Consider the following 22542-nt stretch of genomic DNA (forward strand, 5'->3'; position numbering starts at 1 on the left):
CCTCATCCATCCTTGCTGCCGTGGCATCCATTTGAGATTGCAGCTCAGTTATAGCAATTTTTATTTCATCCTGACTAGTTTTTACTTCTTTTATCTCCGCAGAAAGGGATTCTAATCTATTTTCCACTCCAGCTAGTATTCTTATTATCGTGATTCTAAATTCTTGTTCAGACATCTTGCTTGTATCAGTGTTGGTTAAGTCCCTGGCTGTCGTTTCTTCCTGCTCTTTCTTTTGAGGTGAATTCCCTTGTTTCATCATTTTGAAGGGAGAAAAGGAATTAATGAGGTAAAAAAATTAAAATTAAAATAAAAATTAAAATAAAAAATCTTAAATTTTTAAAAAATTAAAAATAAACACACAAAAAAATCGAATAAATGATGCTAGATTCTAGATGTGTTTTGGTCTGGGTGTTGAAAGAGGCTTGATAGATTAGAGAAAAAAGGGGAAAGAAAGAAAGAAAAAGGAAATCGTTTGAAAATTTGAAAAAAATGAATACACAGAAGGAGACTAAAATGAAATGATGGAAGTAAAATAGAATTTGAAAAAATTTACACAAAAGTAAAAAATATAGTAGAAAAAAATTAAAGAAAATATTTTTAATCAAAATTGAAAATAAAAATGAATTTTTTCTCTTTCTGCTGATTTCTCTGGACAGGTTGTACAGATTGTTGTGTTAATCCTCAGATCAGTTTTCTAGGTGTGCAGGATGGCTTAGTGTTGTTCTGGCTGTATTCATGGATGCGAGACACAAAACACTTCCATGCTGTTCCGCCATCTTGGCTCCTCCCCTTTGGTTAATACTTTTTAAACTTTAAACTAGTGTTCTACATGAATTATGCACTACCATTACAATATTAGAGGATCTGACTTCCACAGTATTTTTGAAATTACTAGTGAGTTTTACAAATATATTCTTATGTTTTCATGATTTTAATTTTTCTTTATTTATGCTTGATGACCATCCTCTAACATTTCCTGTAAGGCAGGCCTCCTGGTGATGATCTCCTTCAGCTTTTGTTCACTGGGAGTATTTTTCATCTCTTCTTCATTTCTAGAGTACAGCTTTGCTGGGTAAAGTATTTTTAATTGACAGGTTTTTTTTAATATTTGAATATATCATCCTTCTTTCTCCTGGCCTACAAAGTTTCTGTTGAGGAATCCAACCTAGGTCTGATGGGGCTTCTGTGTTTGTGGTAACTTGTTTTGCTTGCTGCTTTCAAAATTCATTCTTTAACTTTGGTCAATTTGCTTAGAATGTGTCTCAGTTTAGTGTTTTTGTTTTTGTTTTTGTTTTGGTTCAACTTATCTGGGTCCTTTGGGCCTCATGAAGCTGGATGTCCATTTCTTGTTCCACATTTGGTTACTTTTCAACCCCTATGGTTTACAAATATTTTCCCATTCTCCTTATCTTCTCATTCTGGTATTCTTACAGTTCATAATTCTGCTGATACTGTCTCATAATTAAGTCTTTCTTTACTCTTATTTCATTTTCTTTTTGTTCCTTTGATGGGATAATTTCAAATGACCTTTTAGTTCATTGATTCTTTCTTTTGCTTGGTCACATTTGCTTTGCTGTTGAAGCTTTCTATTGTATTCTTTAGTACAGTCATTGTATTCTTCAGATCTAGTATTCTATTTGCTTTTTTGATGGTGTTAACCTTAAAAGTAAAACTGTCAGACATTTTATCAACAAAAATGGGGTTATTCAGGAATAGCAGAGAATTGCAATTTGGGACAAGTAAGCTACAGCAAAACCATAGGCAAGTTCTGAGAACAAAGGAGAGAAATGTTCTTTTATAAAGGAAAAGGGGAATTTGGGAAGGTTGCTTTAAACAAAACATCTACTGAAGTAAACTAGAGGTTCAAAGTATAATGAGTTCATTAGTTAAGTTGAAATAGACTCACTGGCTGGGCTGTTGCCAAGAGTGGAGAAAAGCTTTTCTACCTCCTGCTGGGGTAGTAAAGTAGTAGCTAAAATACTATGGACTTACAAGGTTCATCTTGTCTTGGGTTTGCAATTCATGATGGGCGGTAGGGCACAAGAGCTCCTCCTGCTGGCCTCCTAACTCCATTTTAGTAAGGTTTCCTTTTATTAATTTCCACATTTCCCCCTTTTGATGAAGATCTTTTCAAGCATCACTGAGTAAGAGTCAGGTTTTCCACATTTACTGGTTTTGTCCCTCAATGCCAGGAAAGACCTTACCTGGTTATTATGTCCTACATCAGAGGAACCACTTACAGACACATTTAAGCAACAAGAGCTCTCAGACACTTCCCATATAAAGTCTATGTCTTCTCAAGGCATCTGGGTGGCTTAGTCTGTTTGGCATTAAAGTTTGGCTCAGGTCATGATCTCATGGTTCCTGAGTTTGAGTCATGCATTGGGCATCATTTCCCAGTTTGTGAGTTTGAGCCCTGAATCGGACTCTGCACTGTCAGTGCAGGGCCTACTTTAGATCCTCTGTCCCCTTATCTCTCTGCCTCTTCTCCACTTGTGCTCTCTCTCTCTCTTTCTCTGTCTTCCTCTCTCTCAAAAATAAACATTAAAAGAAAATAAAATCTGTATCTCCTCAATCTCATAAGTGTTGGAAATCATCTCAAAGTGTTGAGCTAGCCAGTCAGTTGAGTGTCTGACATCAGCTCAGGTCATGATCTTGCAGTTGGTGAGTTTGAGCCCTGCGTTGGGCTCTGTGCTGACTGCTTGGAGCCTGGAGCCTGCTTCAGATTCTGTGTCTTCCTCTCTCTCTGTCTGCCCCTCCGCTTATTGTGCTCTCTCTCTCACTCTCAAAAATACATAAGCATTAAAACATTTTTTTAAGTGTTGAGTCAGCATCACCTTATGGGATATGTCATCTATACAAAGTCTGGCAGACAAGTAAAGAATAAAAAGTAATGTGACAATTCCAAATTGCATTATGGTTCTAAGCCAGGACTCCACTCTAGGTCTGCAAGCCACCAACTGAAACATTTATTGGCACTTATTCTGACTTAGGGGAGGAAAGTTTTTCCTATGAAGGCTAACCCAAAGTCATGTATCCTTCCTGGAAGTTTCTGTTTACAGCAGCCATGAAAATGGAATAGTGAACACTGCAGAATATACTGAAAAAAACTGAGTGCATTTGGGAAGATACGGTGCAGGTATAAACATAAAGCAATAACGAATGAACTTTTTGCAAGAATAGCAAAACTTCAAAAATGTTTAAAAACAATATTTCTCTCAAAAGAACTGTTTACAATCAAATGTATTGTCAGTAATACAGTCTGTAAAATTGTAAATTCAGAAATCATGAATTTGGATAAGAGTCCAGGGTCAGTTCATAGTTCAGATAAAGAAAAGACTTTTGTGAATTCTGAACCTTCTAACCCTTCAGAAAAAGCAGGTGGAAGGGTTATTTGTTATAGGATCATGATAAGGCTGTTTCTAAAAGACTATAATCATGGAAGAGTTTTCTCCCTTTTGCAAGAGTTAGGGAAAGGAATATAAGGGTCCCCCCGCTGCCACCCCAGAAAAGAGATAGAAGAAACAACAGTGAGAATAAAGGCTGGTCCAGACATCTTGGGAAAGCTGTCTTGTCATATGTCATCTGCTTCAACTCTAGAAAATCCTTACTTTCTCATCACTGGAATGAGTATAGGTCCAATCAGGTTTGGTGCTTTCTTTAGATGTGTCATATGAATCCAAGAATCTATTCCTGGAGTTTGGCAGCACAAGGGTTGGTTGGCAGTTCCTGATAAGAACCTTTCCAGCAAAGATAAAGAGTCTTTCTGGAGGTGTCCTTTCCAATAGACAAAATATCCAGGTTGCAAGGTATGATGCCTAAGGTCAACATCTGGGAGTACACTATGAAAAGACTGTTCTACCAAAGCATGATTATTTTTAAATAGAAGCCATTAGGGCTTTACAATATTGAAGTATATATCCTTTTATCCATTGTGGGTCAAAGGAGGCAGGGGCCAAGTGCATTCAACATCCTGTGACTAGCTCAAGGGATAAGTCCATGAGTATCAACAGGGATGGATCTGAGATTTAGAAGGACTAATAGCAGTGCTTTTGGCAAGATGGTTGAAAGTCTCTACACATTTTGCCAAATGAGTCTTAATAGTGATGTTTATGTGTCTGACTAACCCTGAGGATTAAGGATGGCATGCACAATAAAAGTCTTGTGAAAACTCTCCAGACAGCACAAATTTGTCAAGGCACCCAATCAGTAAAATGGGTTCCCCAATCATTATGGAGTTTGAGGGTGGTTCCCCAGGTAGGGACAACATTTTCTTGCAGAATTTGAGCTACAAAAGAAGCACTGCCCTGTCTATAAGGGAAAACTTCAGTCCAGTGAAAAAACATACAAACCATGACTAAAACATCTTTACATCCACAAGATGGGGAAAGCTGTATGAAATCTATTTGTGCAAACAGGTTTAACTGGATTATACTTTGAACAGGTGGGACAAGAGAGGTCTTATTAATGCTTTTTATGATCTTATTAATATCTCCACACAAATACTGGATCATGAACGCTATCATTTTTTCAGTAGACTAATGGTTTAATGTATGTACAATGGTAAGTAGTGAGAATTTTAGAATTTCTGGTAGGGCTGGACTGTTATTTCATACAAACTAGAGTTTTTATCAAGCCAACAGTTATTAGATTTCCAATATTGCTTTTTCCTTTCTGGGGCCAACTGTTGGGTATCTCTTGTCAATTTTTTCAAATTATCATTTGGGGGAATATTCCTTTGGATATGACAGAGGTTTGGCTATTGGTTTCCTTGACAGCAGAGTTTTTGGTGGAAGTATCAGTGAGGTGGTTTACTTTTGCTTCTAGGGATTGAGCCTGGAATTCCCAGGAACCTTAATAATACCCAGAGCAGACAGCAAATGTATGGTATCTAATAAATATTGGGCGGACGAGCCATTTTAAATTTTATCCCCAATTGGAGGTAAGAATACCTCATTGTTTCCATAATATTCCAAAGTCATGAGCTACCCCAAAGACATACTAACTATTGGTATAAATGTTTGTGCTTTTACCCATGACTAAGGTAACAAGCTCAAACAAAGGCATATAACTCAGCCTGTTGGGCCAAAATAACCAAAGGTAAAGGTACTGCCTGAAAGACTTCAAAAAGAAGTTGCAATAGGATACCAATCACAATTTTTATCATTTTCATACTTTAAATAAAAACCATCAGTAAGCCATGAAGAATCCGCAATTGGTAGAGGAGATTTGTATACATTGTCATGGGGAGTCAAAAAGTAATATGTCAGCATCAAGCAGTTGTGAAGGGTTTTGTTTAGATCCAAATGCATTCCTTGCTCTGAGGTCAAATGCCCTAAGTATTGAACCTGAATTTGAGCAAAGTGCAATTTTCTCTAGAGCTTTTATGTCTTTTTAAGGCCAAAGATTTTAACAGGTGGATGCTATCTTCCTGTGAAGAGGTGTGAGAAGGGGAGTATTGAAACACACTGTCTAAGTATTTTTAACAAAGTAGAGCCTGAAGAAAATGTTCTATCATCCAAATCAGCTTCTAAGGTTTGTAAAAAGTAAGAAGGAGTCTGTGAAACCCTGGGGCATTACTGTCCTGGTGTATTTCCATTCTTCCCATGTGAAAGCAAAAAGACAGTGGCTATCCTTCTCAACTGGAATGCTAAAAATGTGCTGCATAGACTAATTACAGTGAAAAGTTTGCTTTCAGTGGGAATGGATGTTAGTGGCACACGGAGGTTAGGATCAACAGGGTACCAAGGGATAATAGTGCCACGTATTGCTTGAAGATCCTGGAAAAACTTCCATCCCAAGTCATTGGCTTTTCTCACAGGAAAATAGGGGCACTGCAGAGACCAGTGCAGGGAATAGTCAGGCCTTAATTCTCATAATCTTCTATTATGGGCTTAATGCCTTGAAAGGCTTCTTTATTTATAGGGTATTGATTAATTCTGGGGAGAGGTTTTGAGGGATATATATGAATCTTTATGGGAGATGTAGTGTTGATTCTTCCAGTATCAGTTGTAGATTTTTCCCATAGAGGGGATGGTAGCTGATCCAATAGGAACACATGATCATTGTCCCCAGCTCTAGTGCCATCAGAGATGGAGCAAACAAAAGATGTTAAAATGTCACTTAACTCTCCTGGTTGGCTATTTTGATTACTACTGTCGAATTCCAGGATTATTTCCCCCTTTTGAAAGATATTCTGGCATGATAACTTTTCTAAGAAATCTCAGCCCAATAAATGAATAGGGGTAGAGGAACTAAGGAGAAATGTGTGGGTGTATCTCAAAGGGCCTAGATAAAAGGGAATAGGTTCAGAGACGGGAACCTGTTGAGGTTTATTACAGAACCTTACTATCTGAACTGTTTTAGCACTCTGAGACTGGGGCTGCTTTATAGGAATGGGGTTGAGCCCCCAAGAGCATAGCTTCAGTGTCAATAAGGACAGAGACAAATTCATTCTCTACCTGGAGACAAATTAATTCAATTTCTCAGCCATTTAAGAGGGAGATTTTGGAAGCACCCCTCTAGCTCCTTGGAAACCCATCATTAGGAACTAAGAGGACACTGGAAAGACTGAGTAGAGGCCTGAAGGTGTATGGAATGCTTATGTTTGTAACAACCTTTTGCTCAATGTTCTGGTGCTTTGCAATAACAACAGAAACTATTGTTTCTGTTGTTTTAAGTTGTTTTAAGGAGGTTTTAAGTTCTCTTTAGGGCCCTTCATTTGCTGGGGCTGAAAACTGAGAATTGTTGTGGTCTTTCTTTCAGGTGAGTAATACAGGATGCAAGTGAGCTGGTTTGCCAAATACACTAGATCTGGAGTGAACATAGTTTCCCATTCTTTCTTGGTCCTTTTATCTAAAGGAGAAAGCTCCCAGTTCAGTCCATTAATAAAGAGAGTTGAGTCCTATCTTGGTGGATTCAGTGTCTAAATGAAAACAAGAATTTCCTTTAAAAACAATTAATACTCAGTTGTAATGGTCATGGACAGGTTCATCAGGCTTTTGAGGACAAGACTGAAGTTTGTTCTAGTCAACAGGCTTGGGAAAAGCTACTGTAATTTCTCACTGGAGATTTTCAGCAAGTGTTCTAGCATCTTGCCAAAAATTAGGGGCTGTTTCTCTAAATTCTTCCCAGGATGTTATTTGACTAGTTTCATCCAGAGTTTAGCCTTGACCTTACTAAAAAGCATGTGGGTAATTGATATAAATCTGAGAAACTGGGTTGGTAAGTTTGAAGCACTTCAGCAAACCTACGGAGGTCCTCAATTAGTTTAGGAGGCTCTTTATGCCTTGCAGTTCAGCCATAGTCCAAGGAACATAAGAAATTTGGGGTTTATTTAGGTCCTCAGAAGACTTAACTTTAAAGAGTCAGGTTTTAATATGTTCAAGAAAGGAGGGTGTGGGGAGAGGTCTAGAGCAAAAGTTAAGTTGGGCAGAGAGGATACAGGTGGAGTCGGAGCACAAGGTGTCTGCCAAGTGTCTGCAGAAAAAGAAGACAGGGGAAGGGGGAAAAGGTCTTAGAGACCATTTTGACTTCTTTTAATTGTTTGCCTCAGTTAACTTAAGAAATAGTGTTTTTGTGAAGGAGGAGTTAAGATGGCAGAGAAGTAGGGGGACACCGGGCTTTCCTCGTCTCTCAGACACAGCTGTATTGAGGTCAGATTACTTGGAACACCCAGAAAATCGATCTGCAGAGTGGCAGGTGGATCTCCACTGTTGGAGGGCGACAGCTTGGCAAGGGAGAGGTGTGTGGATGTGAACTGGGGAAGAGAAAAATGATGGCGCTGTGGAAGGGAGGGAACCCTTTCTGTGGAGAGAAAGAGAGAGGCATTGAGATAGTGTGGCATTGGTATTAGCACAAGAGGAAAACCTCTCTGGAACATGGACTAGGTAGCGAGAAGTACTAAGTGTCCCAGTTCATTTTTGCAAACAGCTTTTGGAGCTCAAACTCTGAGGTTTTGGAAGTGTGTGACTTTTTCTAGAGCAGAGCTGTGGTGTGTGTTCCTGGGGAGGAGGGAGCTAGCCCTGGAGTGCATAGTGGGGTGTAGAGATCTCTGGGGTGCACTGGGAGAGAACGATCCCCTTCCTGGAGTACTTTTGGAAGAGAGTTGATTGCCTCTCTGAGGACAAACGACCTTCTAGGTGCCAGCCAAAGGCCTTTTATCAGCAGGGTGGAGAGGCTCTACTTTGGAGGAAGGGATCCACACCATGCTAGGTCCTTTAAGACTTTGGGTTGTGGAACCTAGCCATGTGCCAGAGAAAAAATGCAGGAGAGCTGTGGCTCAGGGTGAGCTACTGCCCTCGCTATTCTGTGAGAGCTACCTGAATAGCGGGGGTTGTGATTCCTGGTCCAGACATTCGAGATTGGGGTGGCGCCATTTACCCCCAAACACCAACATGGTGGGACTTCAGGGAGCAATGCAGCAGCCCCCATTGGAAGCGGAACTGGTTTACATGAAACCCTGCCCCTTGGTGTCTGGCAACTGCTTATTTACTGTGGCAATACTGACTCTGACTCTCCTCCAGACAAGCACAGCCAGCACCCTCCATGCAACCACAGAGAGCTTTTTTTTTCTTTTGGAATTGGGCTCATAGTTTATTTGTTTTTTGTCATTTCATCTATTTTTTTTTTTTGGATCAGGCTTTTTTATTCTTTTCTTTTTCCTTCTTTTCCCTTTTCTTCTGCTTTTTTCCCCCATTCTTATTGTTTGCTTGTTTGGAATCAGCCTTACAGTTTTTTTTTATTCTGTTTTTGTTTGTTTGTTTTTGTTTCCCTTTCCTTTTCTCTTTTTATGGGATCAGGTTCCCCCTCCCTTTTTCCCCAGGATTGTTTCAACAAACAAATCAGAGGACACCTACTTAAAGGTCCAAACATTCCACCACTGGAAGCAGGGAGGAGCTCTCCAAAGGACTGACCAGTGGGAAAGAGCAGCCAAAATGCAAAAGTAGAGTGCACACAGCATATACCAGAAACACTTTCTGATGTGCCAGGCCCTGGGAAGTGTATGAATACTTTTTAATATAATAGTATTCTTAGGTGCATGAAACATAATAAGCTTTTAAAACATGCAAAAGGCAGAAACTTAGACAAAATGACATGATGGAGAAATTCTACCCAAGAGAAAAGCCAAGAAAAAGTCTCAGCCAGGGATTTGCTCAAAACAGATATAACCAGTATATCTAAACAAGAATTTTGAGCAACAGTCATAAGACTAATATCTGGGCTTGAAAAAAGCATAGAAGACACCAGAGAAACCTTATGGTAGAGATCAAAGACCTAAGAACTAGTCATGATGAAATAAAAAATGCTATAACTGAGATGCAAAATAAGTTGCATACAATGACAGCAAGGATTGAAGAAGCAGAAGGGAGAATAGGTGAAATAGAAGATAAAATTATGGAAAACAATGAAGCTGAAAAAAAGAGGGAAAGGAAATTACTAAAGTATGAGGGGAGACTTAGAGAACTAAGTTATTTCATGAAATGAAACAATATCTGTATCATAGGAATCCCAGAAGAAGAAGAGCGGGGAAAAAGGGGCAGAAGGTTTATTTGAACAATGTTTAGCTGAGAACTTCCCTAATGTGGGGGAAGAAAACAGGCATCCTAGTCCAGAGGCACAGGGAATTCTCTTCAAAATCAATAAAAACAGGTCAAAACGATGACATATCATAATGAAACTTGCAAAATACAAAGACAAAGAATTATTAGAGAAGCTAGGGAGAACACATCTTTAACCTACAAGGGTAAACACATAAGGTTAGCAGCAAACCTGTCCACAGAAATTTGGCAGGCCAGAAAGGAAGTGCAGGAAACATTCAATGTGCTGACTAGGAAAAATATGCATCCTAGAATCCTTTATTCAACAAAGCTGTCATTCAGAATAGAATGAAAGATAAAGATGTTCCCAAACAAAAACTCCAAGAGTTCACGACAACTAAACAAACCCTGCAAGAAGTTTTAAGGGGGACTGTAAGTGGAGGAAAAAAAAAGAAGAGCAAAGCAACAAACATTACAAAGTATCAGAGAACATCACCAGAAACACCAACTCTACAGGTAACACAATGACACTAAATTCGTATCTTTCAATAATCAATCTGAATGCAAATGGACTAAATGCTCCAATCAAAATATAGGGTATCAGAAAGGATAAAAAAATAAGATCCATTTATATGCTGCCTATAAGAGACTCATTTTAGACCTAAAGAAACCTGCAGATTGAAAGTGAGGGGATGGAGAACCATCATCTATCCTACTAATGGGCATCAAAAGAAATCTGGAGTAGCCATACTTATATCAGACATATTTTTAAAAAATTTTTTAATGTTGATTATTTTTTTGAAAGAGAGAGAAAGAGTACAAGTGGGGGACGGGCAGAGAGAGAGGGAGACACAGAATCCGAAGGCTGTAGGCTCTGAGCTGTCATCATAGAGCCCAATTTGGGGCTTGAATCCATGAACTGTAAGATCATGACCTGAGCTGAAGTCAGACACTTAACAAAGCCACCCAGGCACCCCAAACTATATATTATTTTACTTAAATTTGTTTTTAATGTTTATTTATTTTTGTGAGACAGAGAAAGAGCACGAGCAGGGGAGGGGCAGAGAGAGAGGGAGACACAGAATCTGAAGCAGGCTCCAGGCTCCAAGCTGTCAGCACAGGGCCTGATGTGGGGCCTGAACCCATGAACTGTGAGATCATGACCTGAGCTGAAGTCAAATGCTCAACCAACTGAGCCACCCAGGCGCCCCTGGGAGAAACTTTTTTTTAAAACAAAGACTATAATAAGAGACGAAGAAGGGCATTATATCATTTTTAAGGGGTGTATCCATCAAGATCTAATAATTGTAAATATTTATGACCCCATTTTGAAAGCACTCAAATATATATACCAATTAATCATAAACATAAAGAAAATTGATAATAATACCACAATAGTAGGAGACTTTACTACCTTACTTACAGCAATGAACATATCATCTAAGCATAAAATCAACAAGGAAACAAAGGCTTTGAATGACACACTGGACAGATGGACTTAACTGATATATTCAGAACATTTCATCCTAAAGCAGCAAAATACACATTCTTCTTGAGTGCAATGCACATGGAACATTCCCCAGAATAAATCACATACTGGGTCACAAATCATCCCTCAAAAGGTACACAAGGATTGAGATCATACCATGCATATTTTCAGATCACAATACTATGAAACTTGAAATCAACCACAAGAAAAAATTTGGAAAGCCCTCACAGACATGGAAGTTAATGAATATGCTACTAAAGAATGAATGGATTCACCAGGAAATTAAAGAAGAAATAAAAAAAACATGGAAGCAAATGAAGATAAAACAAAACAGTCCAAACACTCTGGAATGCAGCAATGGAAGTCCTAAGAGGAAACTACATTGCAATTCAGACCTATCTCAAGAAGCAAGGAAGGTCCTATATACACAACCTCACCTTGCAACTAAAGGAGCTAGAAAAGGAGCAACAAATAAAGGCAAAAGCCAGCAGAAGAAAGGAAATATTAAAGATGAGAGCATAAATAAACTATAAAAACAAACAAAAAAACAACCTGGTAGAAAAAATCAATGAAACTAAAAGTTGGTTTTTTGAAAGAATAAACAAAATTGATAATGTCCTAGCCAGACTTCTCAAAAAGAAAAAAATGAGAGGATGCAAATAGATAAAATCATGAATGAAAGAGGATAGATCACAACCAACACCACAGAAATGCAAACAATTATAAGAGAATATGATGAAAAATTATATGAAACTAACTGGACAATCTGGAAAAAATGACAAATTATTAGAAACTCACACACTACCAAAACTCGAACAGGAAGAAACAGAAAATTTGAACAGGCTCATAACCAGCAAAGAAATTAATCAGTTATCAAAAATATCCCAACAAATAAGAGTCTTAGGCCAGATGGCTTCCCAGGGGAATTCTGCCAGATATTTAAAGAAGACTTAATATCTATTCTCATCAAACTGTTCCAAAAAATAGAAATGGAAGGAAAGTTTCCACACTCATTGTATGAAGCCAGCATTAACTTGATTCAAAAACTGGACAAAGGTCCCACCAGAAAGGAGAATTACAGGCCAATATCCCTGACGAACCAGGATGAAAAAAATTCTCAACAAGATACTAGCAAATTGAATGCAACAGAACAGTAGAAGAATTATTCACCATGATCAAGTGGGATTTATTCCTGGTCTCAGGGATGGTTCAATATTTGCAAATCAATCAATGTTATACACCACATTAATGAAAGAAAGGATAAGAACCATATGATTCTGTCAATATGATGGAGGAAAAGCATTTGGCAAAATACAGCATCCTTCCTTGATAAAAACCTTCAAGAAAATATGGATAGAAGGAATATACCTCAACATCACAAAAGCCATATATGAAAGGCCCACAGCTAAAATCATCCTCAGTGAGGAAAAACAGAGTTTTTCCCCTAAGGTCAGGTATATGGCAGGGATGTCCACTCTCACCACTGTTGTTCAACATAGAACTGGATGTCCTAGCCTCAGCAGTCAAACAAAAAGAAATATAATACAACCAAACTGGCAAGGAAAAAGTCAAACTTTCACTCTTTGCAAATGACATGGAAAACTCGAAGGACTCCACCAAAAAACTGCTGATACATGAATTCATCAGCTACAGGATATAGAATTAATGTACAGAAATCAGTTGCATTTCTATACACCAATAAGGAAGCAGCAGAAAGAGGTATCAAGGAATCAGTCTGATTTATAATTGCACCAAAAACCATAAGATACCTAGGAATAAACCTAAAGAGGCAAAAGAGCTGTATGCTGAAAACTATAGAAAGCTTATGAATGAAACTGAAGAAGACACACAGAAGTGGAAAAACATCCCATGCTCATTGACTGGAAGAACAAATATTACTAAAATGTCGATACTACCCAAAGCAATTTACACAGTCAATGCAATCCCTATAAAAATAACACCAGTATTCTTCACAGAGCTAAAACAAACAATCCTAAAATTTGTGTGGAACTAGAAAAGACTCTGACTAGCCAAAGTAGAGTTGAAAAGAAAACCAACGCTGGAGGTATCACAATTCCAGACTCGAAGCTGTCTTACAAAGCTGTAATCATCAAAAAGGTATGGTATTGGCACAAAAACAGATACATGATCAAAGGAACAGAATGGAGAACCCAGAAATTCATCCACAAATGTATTGTCAACTAACCTTTGACAAAATAGGAAAGAGTTATCCAATTGAAAACAGACAGTCTCTTCAGTAAATGGTGCTTGGAGAACTACTGGGCAGTGACATGCAGAAGAATGAAACTGGACCACTTTCTTACACCATACACAAAAATAAATTCAAAATTGATGAAATACCTAAATGTGAGACAGAAAACCATCAAAATCCTGGAGGAGAAAACAGGCAGCAATCTCTTGAACTTGGATGCAGCAACGCCTTACTAGACATGTCTCTGGAGGCAAGGGAAATAAAAACAAAAATGAACTATTGGGACCTCACCAAGATAAAAAGTCTCTGCATAGTGAAGGAAACAATCAACAATACTAAAAGGCAACTAATGGAATGGGAGAAGATATTTGCAAATGACCTATCAGATAAAGGGTAGTACCCAAAATCTATAAAGAACTTATCAAATTCAACATCCCCCCCCAAATAATCCAATGAAGAAATGGGCAGAAGACATGAACAGACACTTTTCCAAAGAAGATATCCAGATGGCTAACAGACATGTGAGAAGATGCTCAACATCACTCATAATCAGGGAAATACAAATCAAGACCACAATGACATATCTCACACCTGTCAGAATGGCTAAAATTAACAACTCAGTTAACAACAGATGTTGGCAAGGATGTGGTGAAAGGGGAACCCTCTTGCACTGCTGATGGGAATGCAAACTGGTGCAGCCACTCTGCAAAACAGTATGGAGGTTCCTCAAAAAATTAAAAATAGAAGTACCTTAGAGCCCAGCAATTGCACTACTAGGTATTTATCCAAAGGATACAAAAATGCTGAATTGATATGGTACTTGCACCCTAATGTTTATAGCAGAACTATCAACAATAGCCAAATTATGAAAAGACCCCAAATGTCCATTTACTGGTGAATGGGTAAAGAAGATATGCCATATATATATACATATACGTATATACATATACATGTATATATGTATATATATACATACATACACACACACACACAATGAAATATTACTTGGTGATGAAAACGAATGAAATCTTGCCATTTGGAACAATGTGGGTGGAAATAGAGTGTATTATGCCAAGAAAAATAAGTCCATCAGAGGAAGACAAATATTTTATGATTTCACTCACATGTGGAATTTAAGAAACCCAACAGATGAACAAAAGAGAAATTAAGGAAAAATAGGAAAGAGGGAGGGAGGGAGAAAACAGAGGGAGACAAACCACAAGAGACTCTTAAAGAGAAAAAGTTGAGGGTTGCTGGAAGGGAGGTGAGTGGGGGGATGAGCTAAATGGTGATGGGTATTAAGGAGGGTACTTGTTAGAATGAGCACTGGGTGTCATATGTAGGAGATGAATCACTGGATTCTACTCCTGAAACCAATACTACACTGTATGTCAACTAACTTGAAATTAAATAAATAAATAAAAGTAAAAATTAAAAAATAAAAGAAAAAATAAAATACTATGCACATATATACTTATGTATACATTGATTAACTTTGGAAAGAAACAGAGGGGTTTGTAACTGAGGCTGCCTTCCAGGAAGGGAACTGGGCAGGCGTAGTGGCGGGGAGACTTCTTTTTCATTGCATACCCTCTGTAACTTTTGAATTTTGTATATATTATGTATCAAAATGAATTTTTGATTAGGAGTAAATGAATTAAAACACCCCCCAAAAAGACAGAGGCAAACTTAGAATCCTGAAAATGTTTGGAAGCTTCAAGATACCAGTTAAAACAGACATCCCATTCACTTTGCTTGTTTGTTTTCATTTGTTTTTGTTAGCTGAAGCCATGACTTTCTAATTTAATTTTGAAAAAAACAAGTGTGGGAGACTGAAAATTCCCCACAATGGTCGATGCAGTTCTAAATTACTTTTGGTTAAGTTGGTCCACTTAGTTATAAATGTGCATGAGGAGGCACCACAGATCTTAAATCTAAAGTCCCAGTGGTGGTGGGGAAAGTCTCAAAGCATTTTGATGACTGGGATCCCATTCTTGGAGGGTTTGTTGTTGTTGTTGTTGTTGTTAATCTAGAGCAAAAAGAACAATTTCTAAATGGTGCAGTTTCAATAGGAATGGGCTAGTTCCCAAAGGAACCAGACCAAAGGCCAGTAAAGTTCAATAGCAATAGTCCATTTCCAAAAACGTGTCAGGCCAAAGGCTATACTCACAGAAAGGACAAGGCCTGAAAACAGATTCTGAATAAAACCAGGAGAACTCATACACAGAGAGTGGAGCACAAAATCCAGGAGAAAACTTACCCTCAAACTCCAGGGTTGGCAAGAAAGCAGTGAGTCCAATTAGCTCTGGGGGTACCACCATCTGTTTGCTCACCAGCCTTGGAATTGTTGGGGGTCTTCTCTAGATCCCACTTCTGATCACCAGTTATTGTTAACCTTAGAAATAAAACTGTCAGGGGGCGCCTGGGTGGCGCAGTCGGTTAAGCGTCCGACTTTAGCCAGGTCACGATCTCGCGGTCCGTGAGTTCGAGCCCCGCGTCAGGCTCTGGGCTGATGGCTCAGAGCCTGAAGCCTGTTTCCGATTCTGTGTCTCCCTCTCTCTCTGCCCCTCCCCCGTTCATGCTCTGTCTCTCTCTGTCCCAAAAATAAATAAACGTTGAAAAAAAAATTAAAAAAAAAAAAAGAAATAAAACTGTCAGTTATTTTACCAGGAATAGCAGAGAACTGCAACTTGGAACAGGCAAGCTACTGCAAAACCACAGGCAAATCCTGAGAACAAAGGAGAGGACTGCTCTTTAAATAGAGGAAAAGGGAAGTTTGGTGGGCTGTTATAAAAAAAAAAAAAGTCACTGGAGTAAACTGGGAATCTGAAGTATAGTGAGTTTCCATTGGCTGAGTTGAGACAGTCTTTCATTGGCAGGGCTGTTGCTGGGGAAGGAGGAAAACCTTTCTTCCTCCTGTCAGCATAGTAAAGTAGTTGTGGACTTTCTCTTCCTGTGGAGTCTGAAATTGAGGAGGAGAGGTAGGGCCTGAGAGCTCCCCCTGTTGGCCTTTTCAATTAAAAATTTTTTAAAAAAATTTTTAGTATAATTTATTGTCAAATTGTCTAACACACAGTGTGTAAAGTGTGCTCTTGGTTTTTGGGGTAGATTCCATGTTGGCCTTCTGACTCCATCTCGGTAAGGCTTTCTTTTCACAATGTTTCGATTTCCTTGCTGATCTTCTCATTTTGTTCATGTATTGTTTTTCCTAATTTTGTTTAGTTTTGTGCCTGTGTGTTCATGTAGTTCACTAAAGTTCTTTAAAATGATCATTCTGAATTCTCTGCCATAAAGTTCATATATCTCCATTTCTTTAAAGTCAGTTACTGGAACTTTATTAGTTTGTACTCACTGTGTCATGTTTACCTGATTGTGATTTTCAGATTCATTGTGTTGGTATGTACACATTTGACTAAACAGTCTCTTAGTCCTGACTTTACAAGTTTGCTCTGGCAGACACAGTTCTTCACAAGTCAGCTCAGCTTGAGGTTCTGGAAGGGTCAGTAGACAGTGTATTTGAGTAAGTGGGGCTTGCTATCAGGCTTTCTATTTGGGTGAGGCCACTGTCCAAGCCCTGAGGTCAGTGGAGTGATACTGGCTGGGAACAGTCGGATAGCACTGTTTTCTTGATTCCATGCACCAGTGTGGTTGTAGAATGGGCTCTGTAGTTGCCCAAGTTCTCTGGTCAGACTGCCTAGTGCTCTACTCAGTAGCATGTGGGGCCATGAACCCATTTCCCTCTCTAGGCAGGACAGCAGAACAGACTCCAAGATGGTTCATTGGTTATAGACAAAAATCAGGCAGAACTGCCCACGAAGTTCTCTGGCCAGATAGGGCCACCACTTTGGTTCTGCAGTTGGGAAGAGTTGCTGGATGCATTCTTTGCTTGGATGCCACTGTAAGCAGTGCAATAAGATGAGCTATGCAGCTTTCAGGTATTCTGGTTAGGCTTCCTGACTGTGAACTGGAGGCCATATTCACTCGTAGATGGGGGTAGAAATTTGCTTCCTTGCCTGGGTGAAGGGCTACAACAGGCTGTAAGGGCTGCATGGCTTGTTGGCTGAAGGCCTGAATCAGGCAGAACTGCCCAAAGTTTCCTTGACTAGATGGGACCATTGGCTTGGTTCTCTTTGAGAACTACTTGCTAGTATCTGTACTCAGGGATCACCAAGAAGGGGAACACAATCTGCCAATTTCTGAACACTGGTTGCTAAGAGACCTTCCTATCTATTCCATCCAAATCAAATTCCACACTCAATCCCTACAGCTTACACCTGTGATTCTGGTTAGGGAGACCAGAGTAGGTTTTCTGGGAGTGTCCCATAAAGGTGGGAAAGGCTAGATGTCCACCTTAGTCTCTCTCTCCGCGGCCCCCCCCCCCCCGCCCCGGAGAAACCATAGGCCGAAGAGAACCCTTTCACTGTAGTGCAATGACAGCCTGGGAGAGGGGTGGTGAGGTCAGGATGTAGTAATTTCTCCTGCCCTTTTCAGACACCATGGTCCAGGGAAATGCTATAACGTCACTCCCATGTTCTGGAATTTTAAAAATGGAGCCTTGTCTATGGATGGTTTTCAAACATGTTAGTGTAGAAGAAAAACTTTGATCAGGTCAACACAGACTTAATGAGAAAGGGTTTGAACAACTAGGAAGTCTGCCTCTGTCAGGAGGGAAGCAGATTTGAAAGCTCAGGAAAGTGGGCACCACGGTTCTCCTTTGTATCATGAGAAATATTAAGGGTATGGAAAAGGAACTAACATTTTTGAAGGAGGTAGTAAATACCATGGCTTTTCCCACTGGTGTTTTGGAGGTTATGTGGGTGGTGGACCTGGGGGTATACCAACCCCATGCCCTGGTGGCCAGAGCTGAAAGGCTCAGGCATGGTCTCCATTCTGACTGTCCTGACCTCACCAGATATTTCTTGATGTCTCTGAGCTCATCTTTCTGTCCACTCCTAAAACAAAAAACAAAGACATTAGCTACTGGACATCTGAGTCTTTAGTAGGGACCTGGCCCTGTGCTAGGCACACTGCAGTGCACACCACCACCCTAAAGGCCATCCTGTAGAGAAGTCACCATTATCTCCATCTTTTCAATGAGGTAATTGAAACACAGAGAGATTAAGTAACTTGCCCCAAATATTAAATAATAGCCAATGACTGGTTGACACAGGGCATATTCACATTTCAAAGACACTATGGGTTTTCCTCAAAGAACAGAATTTGGCTAAATCACCACATGACAGATAAAGAGTGGGCTGTGGGGACTCAGGCGCATCAACGTCTGCATCCACAGAACAACCGGGTGCTTTGTCCTGGCAGGAGCAGTATAGATACGTCACATACAGCGAAACAATGCTTACCAGGCAACAAATTCTTGTTGATCAGCCACAATTCCAACTCCTTTGATCGTAAACCAAGACTCAATATATATATATATATCCAATTCGGTACACAAAGAGCTCTTAACAGTCTTGGGTCTTGGGGACTTTAGAGGCTGGGTTATGGGGGTGGGAGTGACAAAGTAGTTCTGGAGAGTGCATGCGCAGGAGGAGGGAGCAGTGACAGCATCCTGGAGGGTGGCTGGGAGCATATGAAGGAGGGGTGTTGGCATTGTGAGCAGCAGCTGTTGAGAGGAAAGCACTCCTGGCTGGGTGGAAGGCAAATGTTTGGGCTATAGGGCAACTGCCCGCAGAGGGGATTCACGAAGTTGAAGATGATATACTTCCCCTGTAGGAAAAGAAGAGAGAGAAGGTCACTGGGAAGCCACTGGAATTAGGACCAGAAGGCTTTGGTGTCTTTGGCTCAAGGGATTTAAACCCTTTGGACCAACACAGTAGGCCTTTCTTGATGCCCTTCTTCTCCTGGGTGCAGGTTTCCAGGCTGGGCTGCTATTTTAAGACGCTGTTCAGCTTCTGGAAGTCTTCCCTGTGTCCCCCAGCCACCCCAGGTTTTCTGACTCAGAACACCCTTTCCCTCTGGTATTGGACTTGATGTTCCCTGTTGGACTGGGGGCCTGGGAAGCAAGGAAGGGGCCTTGCAGCTCCAGTGTTTCCCAGACTTTCTGTGGAAATATGTGATGAAGGGATAAGCCTTCATCTCAGCCCTCAGGCCAGGATCCAGGTCCCCCAAAGTCAGGGAGTGTAGGGGTACCTTCCCATGGGTGATGGGAATATGGCAGCAGAACCCATCGGTCTCTTGGTGTGGGAAGAGAATGATACTGCTCGGCATTCTGAATGTCCATCTGCCCAGCCAGACAGTGAGTATTCATTGAATGTGACCAAGGAAGTCCTCACTACAGATACTGGGGACCACAACATTCTCTAGGCACTGGGCCCAGTCTTTGAAAAGGGTGTGATCATGGGGAAGCCCAGGGAATGATTCCCAGGCAAGCCTGGATGTGTGTCAGCACACATCCAGTGTGTCTCTTCGGCAGGGTCCCCACTCCCAGGCATGCCCAGGAATCCTAATGCTCACCTGGCCACCAGGGAGAGTCATGCTTGCCTGAACCAACCAAATGACTAATGCAGCCCTCACTATAGATACTGGGGACACCACGTCCTCCAGACACCTGGCCCAGTCTGAGGTTCTGATCATGGGGAAACTTAGGCACATGATTCCCAGGCAAGCCAGGAGCATGCTCTTCATGGGCCCTAATTCTGAGCCCTGCATTGGTTTTGGGGAAACCATTATGGTTTCATGAGTGCTGACCTGGTGGGGGCAGGGCAGTGAGAAGGGTGGAGGCAGGCCCTGGGGTTCAACTCCAGCTCTGCCACTCCCAGGTTCTGTGACCTGGGGCAAGTTGCTTGATTTCTCTGTGCCTTAGTTCCCCCTTGGAAAAAGTGGCATATTAGTACCTGCACGTACAGTTACTGGCAGGATTGAATGTGAAATTATGGAAAGTTCTTAGACTGGCAGCTGGCATAGGAGGAACTCTGTAACAATTAGCCGTCACAACTATTAAATTCCAAGGGGGACACCTGTAACATGCAGGCTTCTCCCCATTGTCACAGGCAGTGGCACATGGAGGGACTCTACTAGCTGGCAAAAGCACGCAATGTTGGCCAACAACATGGGGGTGTCACCATGCCCTCCAGCATTCCTGGCACATGAGGGAGCCGCCCAGGAGAGTCTCAGAGGATGAGGGTGTGGATCCAGCAGACACAGGTTGGGGAGCTCGGTGGGGAGGGATGATGGCTGGGGGTCAGGAGAACTTGCTGGCCTGCCTCCTTCTCCAGCCTCTTTCACTTAAGTTTGGAGGCACTGGGTAACACTCTCCCCAAGAAAGCTTCTTGTCCTTCTGATGGGGACCAGCAAGGAATTGCAGGCTCCCCACCCAGAATCCACACAGGAGGCTCATGAGCACCGCGTCTCCTCCTCTGGGGCATCCTCCCGGAAGATGCCTGGACAGGGCTCTCTGACCCATAGTCCCTGAGCTCAGCTGCCAAGGGCAAAGAGAAAAGGGCGCCTGCCCAGGGAACATCCCTGGGTCCCTGCTTACCGCGTTCCTGGGCTGACACCACATCAATGGGATCTGGTTGCAGCTTTGCACAAAGTCACACAAGGTGTCCAGTTTGCCCTGAAAAGCAGATGTGGCTGTGAGGAAGCTCCAGGGCCTGGCCGTCACCTCCAGAGGGGTAGAGGCCCCTCTGCCTGAGATGGCTCCAGAGGGCTCTGTCCCCAGGAACACACCGAGGCCGCCCTGTAGTCTCCACCTGGGGAAGGGGCCTGGTGGCCTTGTGTGTTTCAGGGAAGGCAGTGTCACTGTAGGTCAAAGATTGTTTTGGAACCCGAAATGAGTCTGTATTTCTGGTGTAGGAGGAGAAGGCAGGGGCTACTTTGAGAGGAAGGGTCCAAGGTGGGGGACATGCGGGGTCGCAAGGAGAGGTCTTGCAGGGGAACGTGATGTGGGCATCAGGGATCTGGGCAGGAGCTGGGAGAAGAGGACAAGGGCCTGCACTGGGGCACACCAGGAGCAGGTGGGGACGAGGGCTGATCCCGGGGCTGCTCCGGAGAGAGGAGGGGAGGACACCAGTGAGAGGCCCTGGACCCAGGGGCAGGTGGCCTCCCGACTTCAGGACCTGCAGTTCAGGCCTCTCTGGGCCCTACTGAGGGGGCAGGTGGGGCTGTGCCTTGTGAGCAGGAATAAGCCCCAGGCCATGACCTTTGCCCTGTCTGGAAGCAGTTTGGCTTCTTTGAGCCCCCAGGCTGATTGTCTGCAGGCTGTCATGTTGCCATCTGGGGCTCCTTGCAGGGTCAACAGGGAGACAGCGGGACTAGGACTAACGTGCCCGGGCCCTGGTACAGAGGTTCCAACGGGTGCATCGCCTCAGATGCAGGACCAGGAGGAGGGCAAAGCCCACAAAGGAAGAATATGGGGTTCTTCCTTCCTCAGCCAGGGCTGCCTGGCGCCTCCCCACCCTGTCTTCATGCCCCCCTGCAGGGCTGGGAGCTCCCTCCCAGGGTGCGGCCCTAGCACTTTCTGTGAGGATGTTTCCTCACAGCCTCCTCCTCCTTGAGGCCCTTGTCCCCATGTCAGTGCGTCCAAGGACAACATAGTTAACTTAGTCCCTCACTCTGCTGAGCTGAATCATGGAACAAACTTTGCTCAGAATTTTCCTTAAACGATTCTTTTTCTGACCTGTGGGAGACTGTTTGTGATTGAGCTTGTGTTTTACTCCTCTGCCTGGTGGCCAAGAAAATGGAAGCCATTGTTGGAGCTGCTGACAACCTCAGACAGCCTGGGACTGGCGGGCTGTGGCCAGCCACCAACATCTGAAAACCTGGGCCCCTTCCAAGCCTGGTGCCGGGCTCCAAGTGGTGTTGGTGACGGCAGGAGCCCTCACAGTCTTTGCCCTCTCCTGGGGCCCAGGATTGGGATGGCCTCGGCATTTTCTCTGGTGCCCAGCGATCGATGTAGTGCCCACAAAGCTCATCTCCACCCAAGCCACGGTTCATGTGGAGCCATGGACTGGCTGCCCTCCCTTGTCCCTCAGCCCCACCTAAAGGCCCTTCTCACCTCTATCCGACTTATAGTGTCTTCCTGGTACATACAAGAAGGGACAATCACCGGGGTACGTGTCTGTATACATGTCTCTGGCTTCTAGGAAGAGAAAGCACATTTTGCTGTTTTGTCTGGGAGCTTCTGGTGCAGACATATAACATCTGTCGCTCCCGCACCTCTTAATGGCCTTTCAGCAATGGTGCATTGGGAGATTTTAAGGACACATCAGTAGCATCCTACACTATGGCAGTGTCCCACATGGTAAAAACCAGGAAATACTATTTTTGTAAATATGACCTTT

The 22542-nt window shown here is 42.1% G+C and overlaps 1 protein-coding gene across 4 annotated transcripts in view; it reads right to left on the reverse strand.

The window, feature by feature from the left end:
- Window positions 1-22542, reverse strand: part of LOC106989774 (anthrax toxin receptor-like) — a 126857-nt gene that overhangs the window by 52438 nt on the left and 51877 nt on the right. The window contains exons 15-18 of one of the 4 annotated variants that reach the window (XR_008292029.1): window positions 22257-22340; window positions 20739-20816; window positions 18601-18967; window positions 15501-15635 (exon numbers count right to left, since the gene is read on the reverse strand). Coding sequence is in view for 2 of the 4 variants with exons in the window: in XM_027063506.2 (XP_026919307.1) it covers window positions 18740-18967; window positions 20739-20816; window positions 22257-22340 (390 nt within the window). In the remaining 2 variants the exon portion in view is untranslated. Of the gene's footprint in view, window positions 1-15500; window positions 15636-15887; window positions 18968-20738; window positions 20817-22256; window positions 22341-22542 lie in introns of those variants that run through there. The other 3 variants (XR_008292030.1, XM_027063506.2, XM_053207002.1) reach the window with 3 other exon arrangements.

Source organism: Acinonyx jubatus, chromosome D2 (assembly GCF_027475565.1).
Source record: "Acinonyx jubatus isolate Ajub_Pintada_27869175 chromosome D2, VMU_Ajub_asm_v1.0, whole genome shotgun sequence".
Lineage (NCBI taxonomy): Eukaryota > Metazoa > Chordata > Mammalia > Carnivora > Felidae > Acinonyx > Acinonyx jubatus.